The sequence below is a fragment of the Colletotrichum scovillei genome (assembly GCF_011075155.1).
Source record: "Colletotrichum scovillei strain TJNH1 chromosome Unknown Contig00002, whole genome shotgun sequence".
Lineage (NCBI taxonomy): Eukaryota > Fungi > Ascomycota > Sordariomycetes > Glomerellales > Glomerellaceae > Colletotrichum > Colletotrichum scovillei.
Window position 1 is genome coordinate 3,558 of NW_023336260.1, and position 21,559 is coordinate 25,116.

The 21,559-nt window shown below is 55.3% G+C and overlaps 7 protein-coding genes across 7 annotated transcripts; 2 read left to right on the top strand and 5 right to left on the bottom strand.

Moving 5' to 3' along the window:
• Positions 1-740: 740 nt before the first annotated feature.
• Positions 741-3,675, bottom strand: HER10_EVM0006158 (fungal specific transcription factor domain-containing protein; the record flags this gene model as incomplete). The annotated part of the gene is made up of 6 exons (XM_035475751.1): positions 741-1,101; positions 1,156-1,461; positions 1,512-2,327; positions 2,385-3,062; positions 3,195-3,401; positions 3,604-3,675. 6 exons carry the CDS (start codon positions 3,673-3,675, stop codon positions 961-963), a joined length of 2,220 nt encoding a protein of 739 aa, XP_035337265.1. The 3' UTR covers positions 741-960.
• A 4,151-nt stretch (positions 3,676-7,826) lies between these two features.
• Positions 7,827-9,568, bottom strand: HER10_EVM0008358 (chitinase 1; the record flags this gene model as incomplete). Its single annotated transcript, XM_035477883.1, has 4 exons — positions 7,827-8,568; positions 8,643-8,891; positions 8,968-9,066; positions 9,135-9,568. 4 exons carry the CDS (start codon positions 9,566-9,568, stop codon positions 7,827-7,829), a joined length of 1,524 nt encoding a protein of 507 aa, XP_035337439.1.
• Positions 9,569-12,483: 2,915 nt separating this feature from the next.
• HER10_EVM0010673 (uncharacterized protein) lies at positions 12,484-16,166 on the top strand. The gene is made up of 2 exons (XM_035480125.1): positions 12,484-15,105; positions 15,160-16,166. Exons 1-2 carry the CDS (start codon positions 14,586-14,588, stop codon positions 15,780-15,782), a joined length of 1,143 nt encoding a protein of 380 aa, XP_035337643.1. The 5' UTR covers positions 12,484-14,585; the 3' UTR covers positions 15,783-16,166.
• Positions 12,607-14,023, bottom strand: HER10_EVM0008044 (ran GTPase activating protein 1; the record flags this gene model as incomplete). Its single annotated transcript, XM_035477580.1, has 2 exons — positions 13,736-14,023; positions 12,607-13,677 (listed from the first exon to the last, which is right to left on the bottom strand). The coding sequence occupies exons 1-2, from the start codon at positions 13,925-13,927 to the stop codon at positions 12,607-12,609; spliced, it is 1,263 nt and encodes a 420-aa protein (XP_035337416.1). The 5' UTR covers positions 13,928-14,023.
• A 308-nt stretch (positions 16,167-16,474) lies between the features above and the next one.
• On the bottom strand, positions 16,475-17,208 carry HER10_EVM0001602 (uncharacterized protein; the record flags this gene model as incomplete). The annotated part of the gene is made up of 4 exons (XM_035471346.1): positions 16,475-16,786; positions 16,905-16,937; positions 17,012-17,110; positions 17,203-17,208. 4 exons carry the CDS (start codon positions 17,206-17,208, stop codon positions 16,475-16,477), a joined length of 450 nt encoding a protein of 149 aa, XP_035336913.1.
• Positions 17,209-17,607: 399 nt separating this feature from the next.
• HER10_EVM0000333 (iron only hydrogenase large subunit domain-containing protein) lies at positions 17,608-19,868 on the top strand. The gene is made up of 3 exons (XM_035470119.1): positions 17,608-18,607; positions 18,647-19,034; positions 19,113-19,868. The coding sequence occupies exons 1-3, from the start codon at positions 18,042-18,044 to the stop codon at positions 19,860-19,862; spliced, it is 1,704 nt and encodes a 567-aa protein (XP_035336796.1). The 5' UTR covers positions 17,608-18,041; the 3' UTR covers positions 19,863-19,868.
• A 61-nt stretch (positions 19,869-19,929) lies between these two features.
• On the bottom strand, positions 19,930-21,395 carry HER10_EVM0002889 (uncharacterized protein; the record flags this gene model as incomplete). The annotated part of the gene is made up of 2 exons (XM_035472582.1): positions 20,823-21,395; positions 19,930-20,675 (listed from the first exon to the last, which is right to left on the bottom strand). Exons 1-2 carry the CDS (start codon positions 20,854-20,856, stop codon positions 19,930-19,932), a joined length of 780 nt encoding a protein of 259 aa, XP_035337008.1. The 5' UTR covers positions 20,857-21,395.
• Between the last annotated feature and the right edge of the window lie 164 nt (positions 21,396-21,559).

The following is a 21,559-nucleotide window of genomic DNA, read 5'->3' on the forward strand; positions in this document are numbered from 1 at the left end:
TTACAGATAAAAAGTAAATAGGTACTGGACGCAGTGGACAGATTACCTGCCCGGCGACATGACTCGGCAACGTCAAGTGGACAGTGCTCGCGCGTCGCCGCGTCCACGGGTGCTTGAAGGGGAGGGAACCATCAACCAACGACTCAAAGATCCCGTGGTCGTGGTGCGAGCAGGCGCGGCGTGCCATGTTTGCTAACGCCGCGCGAGTGTTCCCAACTTCCTGTTCCTGTTCCTGCCTATACCCCCACCAATACGCGCAAGCCAAGATCCCCTCTCCCCGCATTATTCCTTCACCACGCTGCAGGCACAGGATTCACATTTCACCTTGACGTTTTGGGCCTGACGCAAGGCACACGGCGCGGGGAAAAACCTAACCTAAGGAAAGAAAGAGAGTTGCTGCTGGCATCTGCAGGACATCATCACTCGCTCACTCACCACCACCACCAAACACCACCATCACCTCCGCCAAACCTCCGCCCGCCCACCTCAGCCGTCGCACATGGTGTCAGGGACGGACCGAATCCTGTGCATACCGCCGGCATGGGCGCCGAATGCCACGCCGGACGGCCACCTCCCCACGCCCGCTTTGGGACCTGTCATCCCGTCCATGTGGCCAACCACCACACTCGCGGTTCGTCCAATGTCACCTCAAGGCGGAGTCTCCACGATTGACCACTCCCATCTCTCTGGCACGTGTAACTTGCGTAAGGTAGAACAAGAAGCACGTGTAAAAAAGGGAGCAGGGTATTGTATTTTCCAAATGTCCTAAAGATCTGGATTCATCTTTCTATCCTACCATGCCGAGCCTAACGCGGAGGTGAGTATGCCTAGTTCCCCATTTTGTCCACCTGAACGAACCAATCGCTCAGGCCTTCCTGATTCTGTCATTGATCTCATCGTCACATTACCTCCCTCATCCCTTGCACTGCTCTCCCCGCGCTTCGGGCCTTTAACGCATCCTCAGCCTGCCATGCCGCCGTTGGCGTTGCCAAACGGCATCCCGTTGCTGTCTGTTTCTGGCGAGGATTGACCTGGATAGATCTGCCCAAACCCTGTATCAGCTGCCCAGTTCGCGTTCTGCGTGTACGTCTCAAATGCGTTCTAGTCCATTGTCAGTCACCATCTCATTATGCCATTGGCGGAATCGCAACATACCCAGTCGAAGTTGGCGGGGAAATCTCCGCCAGACTCGAAGTTTGTAAACATCGAGAACGGAGACCCCGCGTTGTTCATGCCAATGTCACCCTGGAAGTTTGGCGTCATGCCCGGGCCCGTCATGGGTAACGACACTCCAAAGTCCATGCCGCTAAACGAGTTCGTACTCTGCATACTGCTTTCAAGCGCGGCTGCCGTGTTTGGCGTCATGCCACCAGAGAGCATACCCAGAGTCATTGCCGCATTGTGGTCCGACTGCATTTCCGGGTTTGTCTCAAAACCCGGGAAGCTTTCGTTCTTGAAGATCTCTGGTTCAGGATTGGGGCCTTGATCTTCTCCAGAATAATGTCCAACACCTTGGATGCCTTGAAAGCCTCCATCGACCCGTCCGCAAGCCCTTGCCAGATCTCCTTGGTCCGCTCCAAGTTGCTAAGCATCTCCATTCGCTGCTCTGGGGTCCAGAACATGGCCGACTCTGACGCCCTGCGGTCATCGCTCGTTTCCGCAACCCGGTCGTGGTGGAGGTCAAGTGCAACCAGCATGGCAGGCAGAAGGAAGTCCTTGGTTGCTATCGAATTCACGAACCACCTCAAAGATCGAAGTCTGCCACTAGGCTGTGATTCTCTGTCGAGAGTAACCAAATGCCGCAACGTCTCTAGAGCCGCTTCTACTGCACTTCTGCGCGAGTACGCATATCGCGGGTTTGTACGAGCTCGCGGCACGTACTTCTTGTGCAATAGACAGAGGATCTTGAGGTAGAGCACGTTGATATTGAACCTCGCGATGATCAAAGTGACTGGGTCGTGCGAACCTTCCAAGGCTGCAACCTTGAGATGAGGCGGAATCTCGTCGTTGATCTCTCGAAGCCGGGCATCGAACCGCAGAATTTCGTCGTACGGTAGTTGCCTGCCCACACGATTGGTGGCCTGCAAGATGTCGCCCATCTCGTTGCATAGCTTGGATTTGGCAATCATGTACGCAATCGGAGTGGGCTCCGTCTTCGGCCGTGAAGGAGGCAAGACTTTGGTGTTGGGACCAAATTCCTCGTCAAAGATGTTATTCGGCAACTGAGTGTCACAATCATGACCGTAGATCATGGATGGCAGCGAAACTTGGTGCGAGAACACCACGTCGGCCATCCTCACCAGTGCCCACGTACGCCGCCTCATTTCCTAAAATACCATGTTAACACTTACTTGCCACGAGATATCTAGACCACTACAACTCACTGCTTGAAACGGTGTAATCGTCGGGAACCACTTTGCGTCGCGGTGGTACCCCATCCTGAAGGCAACTCTTGTGAGTAAGGACACAATCAGCCACAGCCCCAGATCAGCATCCCATCTCGAAGAGTATTCTCCAAACACATAGAGAAGCATCGTCTCCACGGTGTATTCCACCGGCTTGGTGTAATCAGCCGCAATCAGGCACTGGACGGTGCGTAGTCGATACTCAGAAGCCAAATCCAGCGTCCGCCCCTTCCATTCCGGCGGTTCGTCCCCTACCTTGTGGTAGCTCAGCATGGCGAGACACAAGATCGAATAGAGCAACCCAAGCCACATGATGGGCGTTTTTGACGGGTCTTGCCAGTGGGCTCGAAGTTGTTGCTGGAAAGTCGGCGCGTGGATGATGTTAACCGCATTGTCCATCGAGTTGAAGTATCTGGAACAGAGCGCAAGGACGGCCGATTTGGGTGGTAATTCTGCTCGCAATTCGATCTCGGTAGCTGGCGCGGCTCCAAGCAAAAACGTAGGTCCTTCTCTGGCGCTGGCCGGTTTCGACATCATGACCTTTTCATAGCTCTTTTCCAAATCCTTCTTGTGATTCGCAAAATATGTCTTGACTTCGGATATGTCCGCCAATATCGTGTGCCAGTGCTCCTGGCAATATACATGACTTGCCCTTATCTGAGTCGACCTTCAATGCCCAAAGATGTCGCTAGCTCGCCATCGGGATCACTGTCTTCGTCGTCATCTCGCATTTGCGTCTCGTCGTCGGGATCAATCTTGGCCGAGGTAGGTGTGCTGTCAGTATTCGACTTGGTTGGAGGCGCCTGTCACGGCGGCCGCTGCTGCTGCGGTAGAAGGGTCAATAGTAGCACCTCCGTGCATCAAAGACAAGACTAGGCCTTCTAAACGGTCAATACGGTTCTGCATGTCATCGGGGCTCGAAGAGCCTTGACTTTGGTTCTTTTTACGAGTAGCAGGAGTTGCGTATGAACATGAGGACGCGTCACCACCCTCACGCTTTACACAATTGCTGCACGGGTGACCTCTGTCACATTTCCTACAAATCGGTCAGTTTGCGTTGGTGTGACGGGCCGTGAATCTTTTCTCACAATCTGTGAAGCAAGTTAGCGAGTTGAGTCGATATGGGGTATTTATCTGGCACTCACTTCCTAGTCCGACACGGATAGCAGCTGAGAGGTACTCTATTCCTCTTCCTCACGACTCGGAACTGCTCCTCGGGTGACCGACCTGATCCCGAGGAGGGCGTCGTGGATGGTGGTGTGGGAGTCATGATGGCAATGGAATCCGTGGAACAGGTAGCTGCGTCGTAAAAGACCTCTGGCGATGGCTTCCACGGATATGAAAACGTGCTCCGGACTCGAAGTCCTATCTAGCACAACACACGCAGGTGTATACTCTTCGCTTCGGAACCAGTGATGGCACTGGCCGACAAAGATCCCTTATACGGCGAGGCAAGGGTAAAGGGACGAGTTGGCTGTCAGACACTCAGGATGAGTGTACAAATTTAGCCACTGAAACGTTGACAACGGCCAGACCGTCGGCAGCCTAACCCCGGAGGAGCGGTCTCGGCAGGTTGGTGCAGTGGCCGAGTACTTCAACAAGGCCCGGCCAAGTGTATGAAGCGCAAAATGTGACCGTCCGGCCTTCAAAGATGCGCTACTCGAAGTTCGTTGGTCACAGTCCGAAGTCTTGGGATAAGACCAATGACCGTGGTTTCGCCTCAAAGGTCAGTGACTGCTTGGGAAGCTCGTTACTTTGCAGAGGGCGAAGGGCGCAAGGCAGCTAGACGTCGAGGCTGCTGACGGTGTCGCAATGTGATAAGGCGCCACAGTAAAAGCGCAATCTTGCCACAGGTTCTGACAGGCAACGGGAATCGTAGGTCGGATCGGTCGACCCGTGTACGGATGCAAGGTAAGGAGCAATTGGAGATGGCAGTCGGTGGGAGGTTCCGCAATGCGCAGGGGTCTCAAGATAGGGTCGGTGTCGAGGCACCAAAGTTGGGATGCGGGCGCAATGCAAGGGTAGACTCGATATGCCGCAGGTGTTTGTGGCAAGTGTCGGGAAGCGGTAGCGCAAGTCAGCGCAACGACAAGATGGCGAAAGAAAGGCGAAGTGTCGGAAGGTTGCGATCGCGTCTTTGGCGGCGGCGTCAGCTTTTGGTGGTTCGGGTTGGGGCAAGGGAAGGATTCGAGTGGTCTGCGACCACACAACCTGACTGCCCAAGCAAGTCAAGACTCACCACTTTGGGGGTACTTTTGCCCTGTACTAGACTCTGCGCGAAGGAAGAAAATGGAATGATGACCAAGCCACGAATTGAGAAAGGTCCAAGTCGAGGAATTGCCGTGTAACGTCTGCAGCAGTTGCGCGACTTGCGGGGTGGGCGAGCAAAGGTCAAGCAAGAGAGAGGATGGAGGGGAAAGAGTTGAGATTGCTACGGATACTATCGCAGTCGAAAGATTCGACAAAATCATGAACAGCACCCGCAGGCCGCCATCAGCATGATCAGCGAACGACAGGCAGGGGTGGATAGGTACGTAAGGGGGTGAAGGGAAGACCTGAGAGAGACCCGCCACCACCTCAATGCTCCTTCGTCTCCTTCCTACCTGCTCCCCTCCTCTCGTCCCGCAATGTCGCCGCATTGGAGGTTCTGCTGATCAGGACGGCTTACATACGCGTGTGTTGATGCCTACTCACAGCTAACCCTGTCCAGATGGCGCTAAGATGCAACGCAGACAAGGGTGGCATAGCACACCTGGCAAGTCCTGAACTCTCGAGTTGTGGTGGGTTGCCGACACTCGCATATCTTACAGTTCATTCGGATACAAGCTCATCCAAAAAGGATTGGGCGATGGATGATTCGGGGAGCGTTCATACCCCTCCCTGCTGCCCACACGTTCTAGGTCTAAAGACATTAGGTGCATGCCTCTTACATGCTTCTATCCGAGCTGCATTGTATGCCTGCATATGGATACTATACTCCGTAAGCAAATAGGGAACCAAGCGCACTTCAGTACCAATGTAAAAAGATACCCAGTCCCCAGGCTTGGTGTCGGAAGTCTCCAGCAATTTCTTGGCTGGGATGGAACCCTGAATAACTTTGAGTGCTAGCGGCTCAAAACCGCATTCTGGACCTGCGACGGACTTAACGGAATTAAGAGTGGACCGCTGTCAGCGACGACCATCCAGTTTTTGGTCTGGAAACCTTGGTTGACGTTGCCATGTTAGAGATTCAGCACAGCGCAAGAGTCATTCTGCGAAAGCTTATGAGGTATGCGGAATAGTGCAAGCTCATGCACGATGCTTCTAACCGACTTACCATGGCCCAGTGACTTGGGCGTCGGCCGGATCATCATCGGTCTTATTCTTGTTGCGTATAAACGGCTTACACGCAAGAGATATGGGACAAGACATTAGATACTTACGCAGTACTGACCTTACTGAGGTACTTACCTAGGTTATCTGCAAAAGGTTCGAGTCATGAAGAGATGGACAGTCGCTAGGCAACATCATTGTCTCCATCACCCCGCACACAAAAGATGAAGGCAAGCCTGGGCGAAAATATTGCAATATTGCTCTTAATCAAGCACTGGAACTGGCGGACAAAAAGACAAACGTGGAAAACTAAAGTACGGATACATGGCTCACGGTCCGCCAGCTGAGCTGATGACGAAAGCGGGGTGGCAGGCTTGGTCAAAGAAAGACCACCCCACTTGATGAATAGCCCGTCTATCAATGTAACCCTCCAATAGGAATCCTTTCCTTTTGACGTCAACCTCAAGTCCCCCCAATTCCCCAGGCTTATCGCTCCGATCCAATATTGGCTGATGCTCTGGGTGTTCGACCAACACCAACAAACCAGACAACCTCAACTTCATGTCGAATGCTTATGCCCAGCAGCCAGTCTGACTTGCACCAGTTACACAAGCATTCAGGCACGTACGAACACACGGTAGCCTAAACATGATAACCAACTCCTCCGCCGATCTTCTCGGGTGCTCCGCTGCCTCCGCAACCGCCAATTGCCCCTCCTCATACGCCGACAAAGGTGCGATTGGTACTCTTGTGCGCTTTTTCTCGGTCGCTGGCCGTGTGACTCATCTAGTCGACGAAACGGCACATGTGCCCAAGCTATAATCATTCCATGGACCGTTACCATCAGGAGAACCTGAGACTCTATCGCCGAGTACCAGTCGTATTCCGACATCCAATTTGCCCTCTCTTCCTCGATTTGTCAGCGACTCATCGCCGAAGAACGCAAAACCATCTGAAGTCGAGTTCCATCGTGACGACGGCCATACCCATCAACATCGTCATCCCATCTCCAGGTCGGCAGTTTCCCACAGACTGTTCTGGGATTGACGGCCCATCTATCGGCCAGCCTCGGCATCCTCCCCGGCCTCCATCGGTGAGGGGTCGCTTCCACTTTGGAGCCTTTGCTCGGTGGGACGAGCCTTTCCTTTGGACCAAAACCTTGACAATGGGTTGAACGGCAAGGCCAGCAACTCGGTCCGACAATCCAACTGAGCACAGAAGTCTATTCAAACTTCTACCGCACCCTACAAGGCTCGAATGGAGAACCAACAACAAAGTCTAGGCCATCGAATCGAGCCAGTAGGTGGTCCTTGGGGCCCCAACTAACCCCTTTACAGCGACCCGGTCGAGTCCCAAATCACCGATTATTCGCCCCCTCCCGTCAGCACTAAACTCATACAGTCCTCGGCTCCTGCCGAAGCGCTGAGCCAAGCCCCTGGAAGCTCCTCGCGGGCGATCGCCATGCAGTCGTCGTAAAACGCACCGCGTTGGTAGGTAGTCCACTCGACCTTTGCACTGAAGCCTTGAGCCAGGGCTGTCGGCAGTTGTGGATAGACGGTTCGGGTCCGATGACAACACTCTCACGTCCCGCAGGTAGTGCTCGACCGTTCGGCATACTTCCGCTGTTGTTTCTTCTTTTGTGCGCCCGTTGAGCTGCATCACAAAAGTCCCACTAAGTCCTTGACTATTTTCAGCAATTCAGCTGTCGCCCGTGGTGCTGAGGGAGCTGAACTGATCAAGAGGTAGGTTGGCTTCCACGTGAATGCTATGCCTACTCAACGGTAACTTTGGTCAGTTTCCAACACAGAATACCTAGCCCACTGACTGTTGGACCAATCATCACAAGCAAAATACTCTTTGGTAACTCGGTGAAACTTGAATTCTGCCGTCTAATTCATTGGCTTCATTCGGCCGTATCTCATATGCATCGCTAAAAGCCCGTGTCCCAAGACTTCGTTATAAGTCATATCCCGTCAAGAAGTGCAGCATAGCGCAAACCAACGCCTCTAATAACATGACCCAAAACACATTTGGGAGAATACAAAATAACTATCACCTACCCAGAGCCCCTTTTACGCTAGGTTGCTCTTAATGTTGGCATACTGACTGTTAGGGTAGCTCAACAGATTCTGGTTCGAATCGAGCTTGCCCATCTTGCTCGCCAACACACCCACCAGACTCCTCGCCCTTGCGGTCACCAGCGGCTTCCCAGAAGACGGCGCCGCCAAGCTTGTTGTCGAGCAGATACTGAGCCTTGACGCCCGCGCTCGCCGGGTTGTCGTAGCTGATGAGCTCCTTTGTCGAACTATCGTAGCTGTACAGCGCGCCCGCCGTCGAGTCGTAGACCTCGACGGCGCCGGCCTTGGGCAGGACCTTGTAGTGCCACACGCCCGGCTCGATGGAGCCCGTCCCGACGCCCGAGTACGGCAGGCCGACGCCGTTGGCCGTGTTCTCAAAGGAGCGGCCGTAGAGCGGCAGGCCGAGGACGACCTTGCTGGGGGCGATGCCCTGGGAGAGGTAGTACGCCAGCGCGGTCTGGGTGTCGAACTTTGTCGCCGTCGGGTTGGACGGATTCTGGTAGAGGTTGGCCTGGTGGCCCGTCGTGGTGTCCCAGGAGCCGGCGTAGTCGTAGGCCATGAGGTGCCAGGCGTCGACATAGGGGTCCATGCCGCGGAGGTTCATCTGCTTGTAGTGCGAGGGACCCGCGGGGCAGGCGATTGTGAGGGCGAAATGGTAGCCCGGTGCGTTGGCCGCGGCGTAGGCGTCGAGCTGGGAGCGGACTTCCTTGAGGAGGGCGACGAAGTTTGTTGCTTCCGTGTCGCTGGCTGGGTATTCCCAGTCAATGTCGAGACTGCGAAATGGGGTTTCTTGTTAGCACAAGGCATGCACAAGTGTATGTGTCTGTGTGTATGTGGTTCTTCTTACCCGTCGAAACCCCAGTCGATCATGAGCTTGATCGCAGAGGAAGCAAACTGCTTACGAGCCGTGTCCGAGGCGGCCACGGCGGGGAACTTGCTGGACCAGGTCCAGCCGCCGATGGAGAGGACGAGCTTGAGCTGACGGTTTTGCTTCTTGAGGGCGTATAGCTGCTTGACGCAGCCGTAGGCGTTACCTGCTTGGTTGTCGTCGCCAGAGTACTGGCGTTGCGTGTCTGAGTAAGGGTCTGACGAGACTCTGTGTTTTTCTTTTCGTCAGCCTTTTCCTTGCTTCTTGCAAACTTTTTACCTTGGTAGTTTGGGGATCAACTTACACCGTGCCATCTGTTTGGATATCCGCAAAGGAGTAGAGCAAGTGCGTCACCTTGTCTGCGGGAATGTCTGCCGGTTGGTAGTTCGCCCCATAGACGCCCCTGAAGCAGAAGTGTCAGCACGAAGGACACCTGGGTTTCTTTGCAGATGTAGGGACGTTTTCACAAACCAATTTGTAAAGTACAGGACATTCCTGTATCCCGATGCCGGGGTTCCTGTGCCGGTGGCAGGCGGAGAGGCTGTGCCCGTGCTGGACACTCGCACAGTTGATAGAGAAGACGGCGCAGCAGAAGCTGAGGAGGCTGCCGCCGACGTTCTCACCGATGATGAGGAAACGCCAGGCACACCCGCCGAAGTCGACGAAGCGAGACGAGAAGTGACAAACGAGGAGGAGACGGTGATGGGTGAAGGAAGTGACACCGCGGGCGGGCTCGTGGGCGCTGCTGTCGCCGCTTGGGAGGTTGGTACCGTGACTTGGGTGGTGGACGACTGTCCCCGGCTTTCCGCACGTCGGGCGGGCGGGCGGCGCTCGTTTACTGGTACCGCGCCGGCTATGGAGGCCAGGGCGGCGAGGAGAGGTAGGAGGAGGGATGATCCGACCATTGTGGGCAACGGGTTACAGCTTCAGTGAATGGAGAAGGCTGGATTTACCTTGCTTGATCGACAGGGGAAAGGGAGGAGCAAGGTCAGGACGGTTGGTGCGAAGATGAGCGGCTCTTCTTATTGTTTCTAGGTTATGGTCGTGATACGAGCCTCCCTTTCTCTTTCTGCAGAGTTCTCGTTGACTGACTGTCCAGAGGGGTGGGGAGGGTCTCCGATGATGGAGGGTTTGCGTGGATGCTTCATGACGAGGAATGAATAGAGTCTGGTGGTGTGAGTTTCACCAACCTCCAAGACCTTTCAAGTGATGCTAGAAAGCAGTATTGGAGCACCAACCTCCAAGACCTTTCCAAGTGATGCTAGAAAGCAGTATTGGAGGCATTGGAATGGGAGGAGGAGGAGAAGGTGGTGGTGGTGGAGTGGCCTTGTGAACAGCCCCCCCTTGACATCGCAGTCGACTACCACGGGTAGGAATGAGAAACCTCCACCCCGAAGTTCTGGATCCCCTCCAGAGCCACAGGGCCCCAGCCAGGGAACATCTGCAACATGGGCTGGAAAAGAAAAAAAGGCAAAGGGAATATGAGACTTTCGGCACACGTTTCCCGGAAAGACACCCATCAAAGTTTACTAACTCTGGTTCACTTGTCTGGCTGGAGACAGGAAAGGAGAGAATATGACTGGAGCAAGGTTTCTTTCATCCCAGATCAACCTTGATCGTATTACTAATGTTTCAATGAGACTTCAAGACTGAACACAATGGTCAACAGAAGCGCTTGATTGGGGTTTCTGAGAAATTTGCCCAGTCCAATAGATTGTATCCCAAGCATTGGACAGAATCCTTTCGTGTGAGCCTGTTGATAAGCGCTAGTCACCTAAGATGCATTTGAATAAAAAGGTGTCTCTGTCACTGACAGATCGGAGGCTGTTCAAGTGCTGCTAGAAAAGATGAGTGATAATGCAAGGTTGGATAGGGAATATGGTACGGTGGTAGTCGGACAGGTGCAGACGGCAGATGTATCCGTAACCTGGGGGTCCCGGATATGCCCCCGCTTTTCCCGGGGAGGTGGCCACGCTGAAGAATGGAAACCCTGCCACTTTTCCAGCGACACAGCAGCACCGCAGCGGGCCCGATGTACCTTGCCGCTGACAGCTGCCATCCGATCCCACCTCAACCTCGTAGGTTCCCAGAATCGAATGCTTTTTCCCTTCTAACCGGCTCCGTTGCAACTGCATCCTGATGAATCTTCCATTCATGTATTGAAAATTTTCCAGAGCACCATTGTAGCTCTCCATACATCCAAGCAAGCAGGATCCAAGGGCAGGCCAAACGCCACGAGGGCGTAAAACCTTCCCGGAGGGTAGCTTGAGTAGGAAGGCCGTAAACATTCCTGAGATTAAAAATTTGACCCGCCCTGGCTTACACGCCAATACATGGCTGACGAGCCCATAAACGCTGCGCCGCCCCTGAGAACAATGTCTCGGCTGACATACCTGACTTTCTACCGGTTCTTGGAGGCTCTTCTTCGTTTTGTCCTTGATCGATCCAAGAGAATCAAGTATCCAATAGCCTGGTCCTACAGTCTCAGAGACGACGACCTCAAGGCTGAAGCAAGGGTAATAACCTTGGGATACATGGTAATTTCGACTACAACGTCGGACAAGCCAACCACAATGCCCCCATGGCGAATATCTTCAAGACTCAAGACTCAAACTCACACGCAGGGCCACCAAAGACTCCAACAAAAATCCTTTTCCCCTGATGATTCTCATTCAGCCATGTCTCGCTTTTCAAAACGTTAGACAATAAGACTCCCTTTTCTCGACATTGTGAACACAAATCCATTACAACGTCGGCATCCCGGTTTCGATATTTCACCCATAGGACTTCTCCGACTTCTGACTCCCTGGCTTGGGATTCCCCCATCCTCAAACTCCCTTGCCATCAAGCCCCTGCATCCCCATCTTCTCCCTCACCTCAGCCCTTCCAGCAGAAGCCGGAGCCTTCTCGGCTCTCTCGAACCACATCAACACCGCAGGCATCACCGCAAAGACAGCTAACCCGCCAAACATTGCCGCGACCATCACCCATCCATTTCCACTCTCCCAGATCCAGCAGCCCCTTCCGTGCTCTTCTCCTTCGTGCGAAAACGCAGATACAACCAATCCGAGTAGCCCCTCCGCGCCGGCCAAGAACGCCGCGGCCAGACCTCCGATCGCAAGCCGGAACCACGCCACGCGCGGCACGTCGTAGACCGCCACCACGTACCGCACAACGACGACGCCTACCACGATTTGTAGAAGCATCACCGCCAAGACGAAAGGGTCGCTTTGTGAGGTTGTGAGATACTGCTGCTGCTGAACGAAGACGAGGGGCAGTCGTAAGTATTGGCGATATGTACAGACGATCCACGAGAGCAGCGTTGTTGCGGTAAAAGTGAAGAAGAAGTACGATAATGCGATGCGGACGACGAAGAAGGCGAGCGCGACGTCCCACAGTATCTCAATGACCGAGTCCGTGGTTTTGAAGAGGTTGCCGGCCTCAGGTGGGTAGGTAGGTTGAGTTGGTTTGTGCAATGTGTTTATTCGTTCAAGGGTTTCTGTTTGCTAGATTTATTCGTGAATTTGTTCCGTCGTTGCAACCGACAATTTAGAATGGCACAGTCTTCTGTGTACTATACTGCCATTCAAGCTCACGCGATTCCATTTCGCTGATCTCGTGATCTGGCATCGCCATGGATGCCGGCTTCGTGGGGTGATCGTGGGTGACGATCGGGATCGGTCACTACGGACACACCACCAGTACTGACAAGCCGATACGCCCAGGAGAATGACGGAAAGGTTTGTGTATCGGCAACATAACCAAACTCCTGCCGGTCAGATGACAATCTGCGTACAATCACCACGGTCAAGACTGGTTGGGATGAAGTGTAATTTTGGGGGGGTATCGTCTCTGTCTCCTCACTCCTGTATAATGGGGGGTCATTCCTCTTGCGTTCCATCATCTAAACCTGTAAACCAAAGAAAATGCTTCCATACATCTCTTAAATCTCCGTCTTGGCCAGCTTCTTGGCCAGATCGTCCACCTCCTTGTCCTTGAGCTGGACAGTGGGCTCCTCCTGGGCCTCCTCAGCCTCCTTGGTAAGGATCTCGGCCTCCTTCTCGGCATCCAGCTCCTCTTCCTCCTCAGATTCCTCTTCCTCCTCCTCGTCAGAGTCCTCTCCCTCGAGGTCGCTCAGGCTGTCAAGTCCCCAAGCGTCCTCATCAACGACATCGCCACCAATCTTCTCCTTGCGCTCCTCGAGGAACTCGCGGATAGCAATGATGGAAGGGTCCTCCTCCTCGACCTTGTTGCCGTTGAGCTCAACCTTCTTCAAGGCAGGCAGAGACTCGGTAACAACGCTGGCGATGCTCTCCAGTGCCTTGGGGGTGATGTCGTTGAAAGCCAGGCGAAGGATCTCCAACTTGTCCTGCTTGCCCTTAGCAAGAGACTTGGCGACAACCTTGGTACCCTTGGGCGTGAGGTAGGCATCGTTGAGACCCAGCTCCTGCAGGCTTGTCAAGTTGGGGAGGACACCGGCAAGGGCCTTGGCACCGTTAATGGTAAAGGTGTTGTCCTGGAGATCGAGGATGCGCAGTTCGGTCGCAGTCCTCAAGCCCTCGCTAATAAGGTGGCTGATTCCCTCCTGGCGAATACCGTTCTGGATCATCCTGATCTCCTTGATCTTATTGTGAAGGCTGTAGGCCTTGGCCCAGGCCTGCATGCTGCCGTTCTCCAGACGGTTGCGACCGCAAATGACAGTCTCGAGGTACGGGACTTCCTTGCCTTCCTTTCTCGCCGCCTCCTTCTTGGCGTGCAACTCGGAGAGCGCATCAGCCACCAGAATACCAGCATGGGGGCCGAGGCCGTTGTTGTTCAGGTAAAGGTGCTGGAGGGGCACGTGGGCAGCCAGGAAAGCGACGACCGGGGCCTGGGTGTTGATACCGAAAGCATTGTCGTTCAGGTTGATCGTCGTGAGCTTGGGGAGGTTGAGAATAGACGTGAGGAGGGAGGACAGGGCCTCAGGGATTTCGCTCAGGAGACGACCGGTAAAGATGTCGGAGAGGTCGGCGGACTAGTCACTTTTGGTCAGTGGATGGTTATACGTGTGCTGGAAGCTCTTGTTTGCCTACCTGGAGGTTCTTCTTGGTGGCCAGGACCTCACCAAGGAGCTTGCAAGCACCGACTCCCAGGGTGTTTCCCAGGAACCTGACCTCCTCGACGTCGGTCGAGCGCAAGTCGGCGATGTGGGCCTCAAGGTCGGCACCAGTATCGAGCTTGAGTCCCTTTCCCTCAAGAGAGAACACCTTGCGCGTGGTCGCCATGATGGATTTGTTGATAAGCAAGGAGTGTTGGAAAAGCTGGGAGCAAGGTGGCAGCGAAGGCGCAAAATGAGTGTATGTCGGGGATGTTTATGGTGGGGGAGGGGTTAAACAAAGTCACTTTATTTTGTTTTCCACAAGACCCCCGAGTCACAGTTGCAGGGGGTGAGCCCGGGTGGGTGCCTGTGTGCGGCTTGCCTCTGTGTGCCTGGTTGTGGTCACAGGGTGCCAGGCACCGACTGGCCAGGGGGCGATTGCCGTCATTTCATGCTGACAGCTGGCCGCCACTGGCTAGTGATTCAGGGTGCCCTCTGACACCCGGCAGAGTTGGTTTGGTAAGTGGACCCACAAGACGAGCTCCGTGAGCCGCGCTGCTCGTCGCGACACCCTGAGGATTGAGCCCAGGCGCAAACATCATTAAAGTTGTCAGGAACGAGGCCGATGTGATTTTTCTAGCGATTGACCTGCATCCCGCTGGCTACTCCCAATTAATTCATCATCCCGTCTACGATAGCAGCGCATAGCTTGTTTTTCATTATATTGATCTCCGATCTCTTTTCCTCTCGCAGCGATAATTCTTACGCTTGATCACCGAACAATCCACAGCCTTTCATCGCTGCATCTTTCAAAGTGCTAGGTTTCCATCATTCAACGGCCCAACATGGCTCGTGGAGATTCAACACCGCCCGACTCACCCCTCACCTCGGACCACAACGATACCTCCGAGGAGGAAGAGGTTCACGATTATGAGGATGAGTCGCTCCTCCGTCCCTCGAAGCGCCAGAAGCTAGGCGCAGCCTCGACAACGTCTCCCGCGGTGGTCGCGGAACCCGAACCAGAAGCCGTACCCGAGCCGGATCCCTTGGAGGGCATGTCGGACGTGTCTTCGGACACGTCTGGCGACATTCCCAGCTCTCCCATCAACGCCAAACTAGACGAGGAAGACTTCCAGGAGCAGGTGACTTCCTGTGCCTGGGAAGGCTGCGACGCGGGTGATTTTGGCAACATGGACAAGTTGGTGGAGCATATTCACAGCGATCACATCGAAAGCCGGCAGAAGAAATACACGTGCGAATGGACCGGATGCAGTAGAAAGAGCATGGGGCATGCCAGCGGTTACGCCTTGAAAGCCCACATGCGAAGCCATACCAGGGAGAAGCCTTTCTACTGTTATCTACCAGGTTTGTGACCATCCTTTGCAGAGTGTCAGGGCAAACGGGCTAACTCGCAGACAGAATGCGATAGATCATTCACGAGATCAGATGCTCTCGCTAAGCACATGCGAACCGTCCACGAGACAGAGGCCTTGCGTCCCTCCGATCCTGTCCCCAAGTCTATGCAAGCGGGCCCCACAGGAAAGGGAAAGCTCAAGATCATCATCAAGACTCCTCAATCACACGCTGCGGGACACGATGATGCCATCGATGACGGAGCTGACGACGACGAGCTCTCTGCCGACCTGTTTACTCCCTTGACTGAAGATCAAGGCTTCACTTCTGAAGAGCTCAAGATCCCCCTCGAGAGGCTGTACAAGCTCTGTAGATTCCAGGTCAAGTGGGCGCAAGAGGAGTCGGTCAAGCTGGCGGAAGAGGTCAAGTACTGGGAGAAGCAGTACAAGGACCTGTGGCGCGAGAAGGAGGTTCTCTTCTCCCAGGTTGTCAAGAGTGAGGTCGACTGGCATGAACGCAGGCAGGCAGTCCTTTCTGGCGCAGCAGATGTCCAGCTTTCGGGCGTGCTAGAGAGCCAAGAAGGTACCCAAACAACCGCCAACGGAGGAGGTGCAGACTCCCAGGAAAGCAAGGCCGAAGAGACTCTGGCAAATGGAGCCAAATCCACCGAAGTAGCGGCAGCTAGTTAGGGTCAGCGCTTGGTATCCTGGAACCCAGGCGTCCAGTTCTAGTTGGACAAAATGACCTAGGCCGGCGACCTCGGCAAATTCGAGGGAGTCTACTGGGAAATGGGCGACTCCCCGGTTTCATGCATCTAGTGCGGCTGATTGATGCCTTTTTATCACCTTATCACAACGCACCAAAAGGACTGTACGAGTGTGGGTGAGTTTGAAGCCGTCGAGACAGCCGAGGCATCTACAGGAAACGATACAACTCCGACTTGCCAAAAACAACAGACAGCGGAAGAAGAAGAAGCAGAGTATTGAGAGCGCAAATTGACGTCTCTTGCATCACGGGAGTCATGAGGAAGGCAACCAGGGAAATAGGCGCACGGAGTATATGTACACTAGGGAATGTGTTCCAATTTGCACTTAAAGAAACAGCTTATGGCTGCTTTTCTCGTTATCATTTCTTTGCCTGTTTCACCTTGGACAAGACTCCGAACAGGCTACCTCACAAAGGTGTTTTTTTGGCAGCGCAAAGTATGAAGGGTGACTCTTCATTGTAGTACCTAAACCACAGGGTGACAGTCAAGGCCCATTGAACTTCGTCAAGGGAATGCCGACATTGCCTATTTGCCAGCACTGTCTAACTGCCCATCCTTTTGATCTACAACAGCTACATTCCTTTTCTCTCTCTCTTTTCGTTTCCCGTTCCCCATTTACAAACCCTTCTTCTTGGATCTGTACGACTCGGTATTCTTAAAGGGAAACGAGCTCGTGTCCTTGTCGTAGCCATGCTTCTTGCTGCGCCGCGATTTGTCCCCGGCGAACATGAGGCACCAGAGCCCCGAGACGGCGAAGATGGCGCTGCCGAGGCATCCGAGGGCAAAGGCCGTCTGGCCGGTGCGGAGCCACCTGCTGTAGCAATAGAAGCCGGCCGAGGCGTGGTGGATGGAGGAGAGGATGAGGGCTGCGTTTGCGTAGGGGGAGACTGTTCCCGCGGGTGCTGTTTGGGAGGTTACTTGTGTGAGCTACTATGCTGAGGATGTGTAGGCAAGAAGGGAGGGACGTGGGGATCTTACTTAGGTCCTCTGATGCGGGGAACTGCTCCTGAGAGGGTTACGACGAGGAGACCTAGGTTAGGAGGGCGAAGCCTAGAGAGCGGGCAAAGTAGTCCTCGAGCTGGAGGTCATGTCAACTTTTGGGGACTCACACGAAATGGGTGGAAGGGGGTGACGAAGAGACTCACAGCCTGCGGCGTACTGGTAGTCATCGGGACGGAGGAGGTTGGTGATGAAGCGCGGCCAAATGATGAGCAGGACGGCCTGGGTCGCGAGCCAGCCCAGGTTTCGAAGCTGAAGGTTGATATCGCCTGTTGGTTTGCGGTAGAGCTATGTGTCAGCGAGGATCTCTGTGAGATGAGGATGATGGATGGGAGATGGCTTACGTCCATTGAGGTGGTTTGGTGGGTGGATGGGAGATGGCTTACGTCCATTGAGGTGGTTTGGTGGGCGGTGGTCGACTTCTTTTGTTATGACGAATGATCTAGGTGGAATTGGAGAGTTTGAGGTTACAAATTACTGCTGTGAGAGCTCGTGTTGCTTTAATGAAGCTTCGTAGAGCTTTGCCTCGCGTGGGATGAGGTGACTTCAAGGTTGAGCCCAGGGAAAAGAGAGCTACGACGAGCCGACGTCATTGGACGGGCCCCCGGCACCGCGTCCCTTGCCCGCCATGGCTTCCGATTCCCAATTGACGGCCTGCGTCAGCCAGCTGCAACGCCCCCTGTAATCCTCTTAGGTCCTCAGGGGCCGATGCCGCGAGGGGCACCCAGGTCCCTGTCCACTTTTCCCATCCCGCCACTGAGTGGATGCCGATTTCGCAAAGCCTAGGCGCGCCTGCACTGTCAGCAGTGTTGACTCTTGCGAAAAAAAACCCAGTGGTGGGGGATGGATTTGCAATCAACGATTGATTCCCATCCACCACTTGATTTGCGCATCTCCGGCCTCGCGGAATACAAGGAGAAAGCATAAGTCGTCCACAAACAAGACAAGCTCTCTCCCATCGTTTTCATACTCATACTTGGACCAACGGCTTGTGTCCTCGCACCTCTCTTACACCCCGCTACGTTGCGACTCATACTTCTTCTCGTCGACTTCTCTATCGCATCGCATCCACGCATTGCCCCGCCATCTTCGACATCCCGCCTCCCCTCCTTTCCCTCCCACTCCCCCTCCCTCCTTCAATCTCTCTACGCTCACGACACTTCGACCAAAAAAATCCTCCAAGATGAGCGCAATACTCTCCGCAGACGACCTAAACGACTTCATAAGTCCAGGCGTAGCCTGCATAAAACCAATCGAGACCCTCCCCTCCGCGCCCCCGCCGCCCCCCCTCGACGCCTCCCTCGAACACGAAGTCATCCTCGACGGCCAACCAAACTCCAACAACACCGCAGCAAGCAATGCGCCCCCCGCCGAAATCTCCCTCACAGACTGCCTCGCCTGCTCAGGCTGCGTCACCTCCGCCGAAGCCGTCCTCGTGAGCATGCAATCCCACACCGAGGTCCTCAACACCCTCGACTTCGGCCCGTCCCTCCGCATCGTCGGCCCGGACCCGACCACGGGCGAGTTCCGCGTCCAGGGGCTCGAGGACGAGAGCAGGATGCTCTTCGTGGCGAGCGTCTCGCCGCAGACGAGGGCGAGCCTGGCCGCTGCCGCGGGCGACGGCACGACGGAGAGGCAGGCGGGGTATATGCTGGACGCGCTCTTCAGCGGCGAGCAAGGTCTCTGCCAGCGGGGAAAGCATGGGAACGGGTTCACGTGGGTGTTGGATACCAACGTCGCGCGCGAGGCGTGTCTTGTTCTCGGCGGATGAGGTTCTGGGTGGCGTAGCGCAGCAACAGCAGCAGCAGGCGCTTCGCCGTCTCCATCACCATCGACCCCAGCGACCAAGCCGATCCTCACGTCGTCGTGTCCCGGGTGGTGTGCTACGCCGAAAAGACGCACCCTACGTCCTCCCGCACCTGTCGCGCGTGAAGTCGCCCCAGGCGCCTGCGGGCACCTCCTCAAGACGACGCTGAGCAAGAAGCTTAGGATCCCGCCCAGCAGGATCTGGCATCTGGCCGTCATGCCGTGTTTCGACAAGAAGCTCGAGGCCAGTCGCGAGGAGCTCACGGATTCGGTGTGGGGTCCCGACGGGGACGGGAAGCCCGGTAGAGGGGTCCGCGACGTGGACTGCGTTATCACGAGCAAGGAGGTCCTCATGCTGGCCGAGTCAGGGGTTTCATTTCTTTAATCTACCCGGGCAAGCCATCTGCCGCCGCTGTCCAACATACGCCGTTCCCGGACACGAGGCTAGAAAAGTTCCTCTTCCCGCCGTGGAGCCCACCGCTCGTCCGTAGCCGCTGGCTCCTCCGGCGGCAACCTCTACTTCACCCTCCAGACCGTGGCCTCCAAGCACCCCAACTCTCAGATCCAAGTCATCCGCGGCCGCAACGCCGACGTCGTCGAGTTCGTCGTCGCTTCCGCCACGGGCGACCCTATCTTCAAGGCTGCGCGGTACTACGGCTTCCGCAATATCCAGAACCTGGTCCGAAAGCTGAAGCCGGCACGGCCGTCCCGGATGCCCGGCGGCAAGGCGTTCGGCGCCGCTAGGAGACCCACGGGAAAGTCCGCTGGGCTCGAGTACGCCTACGTCGAGGTCATGGCCTGCCCCGGCGGCTGCACCAACGGCGGTGGGCAGATCAAGGTGGACGACCCGATCGTCGTGGAGCGCAAGGGTTACGAGAGCAAGCCGGGCCCGCTCGAGCAGAAGGATTTCCTGGCCGAGGTCGACGAGGCCTACTTTTCAGCAGAGGACTCTGACGGCGAGGAGAGCAATGGTATTACTCAAAATGGTGACGGTCTGCAAGTAGCAGACGACGTTGTTGACGGAATTTCGCCTTCACATCGAGATACCCTAGCGCATTGGGCGGATTGCACTGGCATAGACTTGGGTAGACTGGCCCTCACCACGTATCGCGAGGTGGTCAGCGACGTGGGCAAGGACAAGGCTAGCGACACGGAGCGCGTCGTTCAGCTGGCGGGAAAGATTGGCGGAGGCTGGTAGTCTTTTTGCTTGTTTTTCTTTTCTCTCTGTGAAGGAAAGGAAGAGCCAAATTAGCATAGTAATAATTTCATCCTTCCTTTGTGCCTCGCTTGGCGAAGCCGAATCCACTCTTCCAGTCCCATCCGGTCCGCGTGGAGCTGAATGGCCTGCTTGGGCTGGTCCTCGACGTCTCTCGTTGAACGTCCAGAATGCGGGTTGTATGTGTTGTACGTGTTGTACGTGTTTGGGCCGTCGCCGCCCCCACGCTTCTGCATCCCGAAGCCGCCTCGGGGTGCGTATCCGGGGTCGAGCTCACGACCGCTCTCGGCGCGAACGGCGTCGGATCGACTGCTGCCAGGTCGTCGTAGGTCGTCTTGTCGATTCGAGTTCCTCGGTATCCACCGCCACCACCACCGCCACGGCCCCGTCCTCGTCCACGGCCGCGCCCTCCACCTCTCTCGTTCTCGGCACCTCCTCCTCCCCCTCTAGGTGGCGTGACTGTCCCACTCGGGCTCGAGGCGCCAGAGGAAGGATTCGACTCGCCAAAGATCTTCGCGCGCGCCTCCTCGTACCGCCGCTGCTTCTCCTCGAGCTCGCGCTGCTGCTTGGCGCGAATCTCCTCGGGCGTGAGCTGCGGCTTCTTCTCGGCGTGTTGGTCGTCGGCGTCGTCGTCAGCGAGGACAGGTGGGAGAGGAGGCCAGTGACGGGGTCGCGCCGGGCGATTGTTCGGGGCGCCGGTTTTCGGCTCAGGACTTTGACCTGGGGTTTGAAGCCCGTGGCGAGGGTACCGAGGTTGGGCTTCGAGGAAGGTCATTGGTGTGGGCGTGGGAGTCACTAGTGAAGGTCGAAATTTGTGTTAGCTGCTTGCCTCTTCTGTTTTTTTTCTCTTCTTGACAATTATTGCCATTGGCAGTACAAGGGATAGGTAAAAGAAAAGGCCAAAATTTGGGCACGTGAAAAACTCTGGGTAAAAAGACATACGCTGATTCCCAAAGCTTTCTATTCTGCTCGGCATGCTGGGCGAGCCGCTCTGCCTTGGTCATCGGTACCTGCGGTTCAGGCTGCACCTCTGTAGGTTGGGCGTCAAGCTTGTCGGCTGCAGACTCCCAGTCATCATCCTCCCAGGCGTCGGGGACGAGAGAAGCGCCGCCCTTCTTGACCATCTTCCCAGCTTCTTGTCGGGTGGTGTTTCCTGAAGCGACCCAAGTTTGTGATAACGTGACCGTAATGGTGGGGGTGGGTGAAGCTTCACTAGGGTATCGAAGCCTGCCTGCAAAAAGGTGGTGGGCGATCGATCGGTTGAGGAAGCTGAGACCTGAAAGGGAGGAGAGAGGTGTGCTGTGACCGTGACGAGGCGAGCGGTGATCTCGGACTAATGTGGGAGCATTGGATGGGTGGGTAGGATAAAGGTGAACACACAAAAACCAAAAATGGCAGGTTGTCCAAAGGGTGGTGAAGTCGATGCTCACAATGATGTTAAAGGTAGAAGGGGAAAAAAGGTGGGATGAGATGAGTGGGATGAGATGAGTGAGGTTAACGGACCCCTTGTCGGTTGTGCCTTGGTCAGAGGCGTCCGAGGCGGCTACGGCTTTTTTTTTTTTTTTTAAGCTCCCCTCAGCTGAGCCAATGACATTATAGTTACTTTGACTTTAGCCTGTCTCTAGGCAGAAAGCTACGTACTACATAAGTATCCTCTCCGGACTTGTGTGGAGGGGCAC

Bases quoted from the DNA above. Each gene is read 5' to 3' on its own strand.
- HER10_EVM0010673 (XM_035480125.1), top strand. From the start codon at position 14,586: ATGGCTCGTGGAGATTCAACACCGCCCGACTCACCCCTCACCTCGGAC. The intron at 15,106-15,159 runs GTTTGTGACCAT...ACTCGCAGACAG, and splicing joins TTTCTACTGTTATCTACCAG to AATGCGATAGATCATTCACG.
- HER10_EVM0000333 (XM_035470119.1), top strand. From the start codon at position 18,042: ATGAGCGCAATACTCTCCGCAGACGACCTAAACGACTTCATAAGTCCA. The intron at 18,608-18,646 runs GTGTCTTGTTCT...TGGGTGGCGTAG, and splicing joins ACCAACGTCGCGCGCGAGGC to CGCAGCAACAGCAGCAGCAG. The intron at 19,035-19,112 runs GTTTCATTTCTT...ACACGAGGCTAG, and splicing joins TCATGCTGGCCGAGTCAGGG to AAAAGTTCCTCTTCCCGCCG.